Source organism: Octopus bimaculoides, chromosome 2 (assembly GCF_001194135.2).
Source record: "Octopus bimaculoides isolate UCB-OBI-ISO-001 chromosome 2, ASM119413v2, whole genome shotgun sequence".
Taxonomy (NCBI): Eukaryota; Metazoa; Mollusca; class Cephalopoda; order Octopoda; family Octopodidae; genus Octopus; species Octopus bimaculoides.
In genome coordinates this window covers 77734947-77738972 of record NC_068982.1, presented here as the reverse complement: position 1 = coordinate 77738972, position 4026 = coordinate 77734947, and the positions used below count along the sequence as shown (strand labels likewise).

At 33.5% G+C, this 4026-nt stretch overlaps 1 protein-coding gene across 1 annotated transcript in view; it reads right to left on the bottom strand.

The window, feature by feature from the left end:
• LOC106868410 (exostosin-2) overlaps positions 1-4026 on the bottom strand; it is an 81733-nt gene that overhangs the window by 54014 nt on the left and 23693 nt on the right. The window contains exon 3 of the mRNA XM_014913643.2: positions 2063-2269. Within this exon, the coding sequence (XP_014769129.1) occupies positions 2063-2269 (207 nt within the window). The remainder of the gene's footprint in view (positions 1-2062; positions 2270-4026) is intronic.

Sequence of the window (4026 nt, the reverse complement as noted above, 5' to 3'; positions counted from 1 at the left end):
TTGTAGAAAAATGAATACATATTTCTTTCATTATTTTATCATTTTTAATCTCTCTCTTTTAAATAAACTCAAAAGTGGCCCACCCTGCACATGGTCATTTAGTATGCTAGAAATAGCAGGAATTACATTGGTCTCAAAAGTAATTTTTTTTCAACAAAATTGATCTACATCACTAAAATGTATGAGGAAACAAAGTTAAAATGCATGAAATATCCATCCCACCTCATTGTTTTCACATTAAATTCTAATATAATTGTAATTTACACCTTCTGAAATGAAACTGTAAAAAATTTCAATAAGAAATACAATACCCATTTTTTGAAAGTTATGAGGAAAGAGAGTTGATGGTGGAGGGAGAGGGGGTGACACTTCTGTAGGTATTTACTGAGCAAGTGAGTATTATTAAACAAATTAAGATAGAAAGGAAAATTAGATGTGACATGTGAGAGAAATTACACAAAATGAGAATCAAATGTGTAAATATTTAGAAACCAGTAGAAAACTTTCCAGAGAGCAGTATTTCAGCTAGTTTGAAGAATAACTAAAGTCCATTTCCAATATATTGTATAATGTGTAGAAATTGTACACATCATAATCCTGAAGACCTGTTACTTATTGGAATACAATTCTGGAAATTCCTAGAAAAGGTTTGATAAAACACAACACTACTGATTTTGTAATATTTATTGACAGAAAAGTTAAGTCACTGAAATGTCAGTATCATGGAATAGACAGCAGAATTTGTACTACTTAAAAAAATATGACAAAAACATGCCCATGAGAGTGCTTAAGTCTCTGGTGCATGTACCAAAAGATACAAGTTGGCAAAATGAAAATGTCACCAAGTCTATAATTTGGTTACTATAAATGAACAAACAAATGAAATAAATAGATAAATTTAAGTATATGTAAGTGTAAAGATGTGTGTATATATACATATATGTATGTGTGTGTGTGTATGTACGTATATATATATATGCATGTAAGTACATATGATGAATGCATACAAATATATATATATATATATGCACGGCCACAGCCTTTGGGCTGAAATGTTATGAAAGAATAAAAGAATATACACACACACATATATATATGAAATATCTTGCAAAAGTTATAGTGCAATTGATATATAAATTTTACATTGGAATAGATGAGATTCATGCTAAATTACAAATTATGGTAATTATTATTTTTACCTGCAAAAATTTCCAAAAATCCACTAAGACCCTACAGAATATTTTTATTATCATTTTATGTGTGAAGAGGGGCAGTCCCTTTATCCCTTAAAGGCTCTCCTTGACAGCTAATGTTGATGCTGTTGGTGCTCATTTTGAACTCCCATCTCACAAAGAAAATGTGTAATGAGTGAGAGTTTAAGAGAGTTTACAGTTCTAGAGAATCAGTAAGGCCTAGCAAGGGGTTAGGGTTAGGGTTAGAGTTATAATCAGTAAAACTTGGCAAGGGGTGGTGCACCTCCTTCTTGTTCATAAGAACAAGAAATATAATAATATTTTTAAGAAAATTTCATGACCCAAACATCAGTTGTTTTAATAAATTTTTGTTTTCAAAATTAATTCAAATAAAGGCAACATATTTCAACAAAAGGGTTAAGGATGTTTGCAAAGTCAAACAGGTGCATCCACTGAGTTAATATCAGAGAAAAAATTTGAACCCTGGGTATTTAGCATTTAAGTGAAGGCATGTGGTCTAGTGGTTAGGGTGTTGCACACATGAAAACAAGATTGTAGTTTTCATTTCCTGACTGGGCAGTGAGCTGTGTTCTTAAGCAAAACACTTAATTTCACATTGCTCCAGTCCACTAAGCAGTAAATGAGTAACTCTGCATGGGCTAGTATCCCATTCAGGGGGAGCATTGTGATCTTTGTCATGGAAACCAAGTAACTGGCCCTATGATTTCTAGGACTCAAGACAGTACTCTCCAAGGGATGATGATGATGAATTTAACTTATGAGCTGTGGAAAACAGAGTAACAGACAGACAGCTTTATTTGTAAAATATAAGAAAAGGAAAAAACATTAGAAAGTAGAAATAGACTTACGTGATAGGTAAATTAGGGAGCTTAACCTTAGCAACAAGAGGATTGAAGACAGGAATGGATACATCATAAGTCTCTCGGTAAGTCCATGTAGAAAATCCACCTCCTGCAATGATAGCCTTGTCTGTCTTGACACTAAGAATAGTACTATATTCCATCATGCCTCCAGGAAGCATGTTGAATAAGAGATGATTGGTCCCATTGTTCCAACTGAAAAAAATAAAATATTAGAATCTTTAATACATAGTTTTTCAGATTATTGTTATTACTATAGTGTTAGCAATACATTATCATCATTGTAGTAATCATTCTCATTTAACATCCACATTCCATACTAGCATGGGTTGGATAGTTTGACAGAATCCAAGTCTTTGGACTGCATTATGTTCTGTTGTCTGGTTGGGTATGGTTTCTATGGTTCAATACCCTTCCTAATGCCAAGCACTTCGCAGCATGTACTGGGTGCTTTCTCTACGGAACTAACACTAGTGAGATCACTAAGCAGCTTGCAAGACTAAGATTCTCTTTGATATTTAACTCTTTTGTTCTTTTTCTCTTGTTTTTAGTATTTTTTCAAGAGGAAAGGCAGCGCCCATGACCTTTTAGAGAGCCTTTGAGATTGATGTGAGGAAGGGTGAGAAGAAAGTATTCTCAAATGCTTGTCATATGAGTGGACCCTGCTAAAGGCACCCAAGATGCCAGGTGCAACTGGACAACTGATTAATTTTATCAACCAAGTAGGCCATGGCGGAATTTGAACTCAAGATACAGAAAGCCGAGACGAATGTCACAAGGCATCCAGTCCATTTTTATCCTTCTGCCAATCCACTGACTTTAACCTTTTAGAATTTAAACCGACCATGTCCAGCCCAAATGTTCTACCTGCTTTATATTCAAACCAGCCATTTGCAACCTCTCACACCTACTCTGCAATGTTACTTAAAGAATAAACAATTACACTATTGAAGTTGTGAGAGCTATGAGATAATGCATGATTAATTCAAAAGAATGTCAATAAATAAACATTACATTTGACAGAGCAGTCTGAATGCTAAAGGGTTAAATCCTAATCACTTCATTTTGATTAATTAACATTAATGTTCACTATACCTTGTTATCAAATAGAATGAAGTAGCAGACATTAGTGGTTATCAGTCTATTTTTGTGCTCAGTGGATTGTTAGAATGGTAAGAACATTGGACTGGATGCATATCTGACATCAGCAGAATTTGAACTCAGAGTGCATCCATTCAGCATTCATAGCACACTGACTAACTGACCAGCAGTTCAGATAATGCCAGTGCTTCTTTCATTACATTTTTGACAAGAATTGAAACACACAGGAAGTCGAAACCAAGTTTTTACTTTCCTTTTATTTAATAATATAATTAAGTAGACCTAAAAAATTATATTTAATTTTTATTTTATTCCATCATAACCAACAGGATCTGCCTCATGGTTGCTTGACATGCAAGAAATAGCAGCCAAATTCCATTTTTACAAATTGCACCCTATTGTCTTAGAAAAAGGACATTTTAGAAATATGGTTCTGGTACACACAAGAAAAAGATATGATGAAACTGTCAAAGCAGACAGTGGAATATGATGCAATCCTTATATAATGAAATCATATTGACCATTAGCAGATCATAAGTCATATTTTCTGCTCACTAATAGCACAATGTTCTACTCTTATCCCGACAAAGATGTTTTTTAAAAAAATGTGTTGCAAATATACAAGTTTTTTCATGGTTTAAATATTTTACTTCTACAAAAAAAAATTATGTCTCCCTCTAAATGCGCTAAGTCTCCTTATGTGCTCCGAACACCACCAAGGGGGCACTTTTGCCCAGGTTAAAAACCACCACTATAGGTTGTACTTTGAGTTGGGAATAAGGCCATAATCATCACCTAATTAACACATACACACAAACATACATACATATATATATATATGTATGTATATA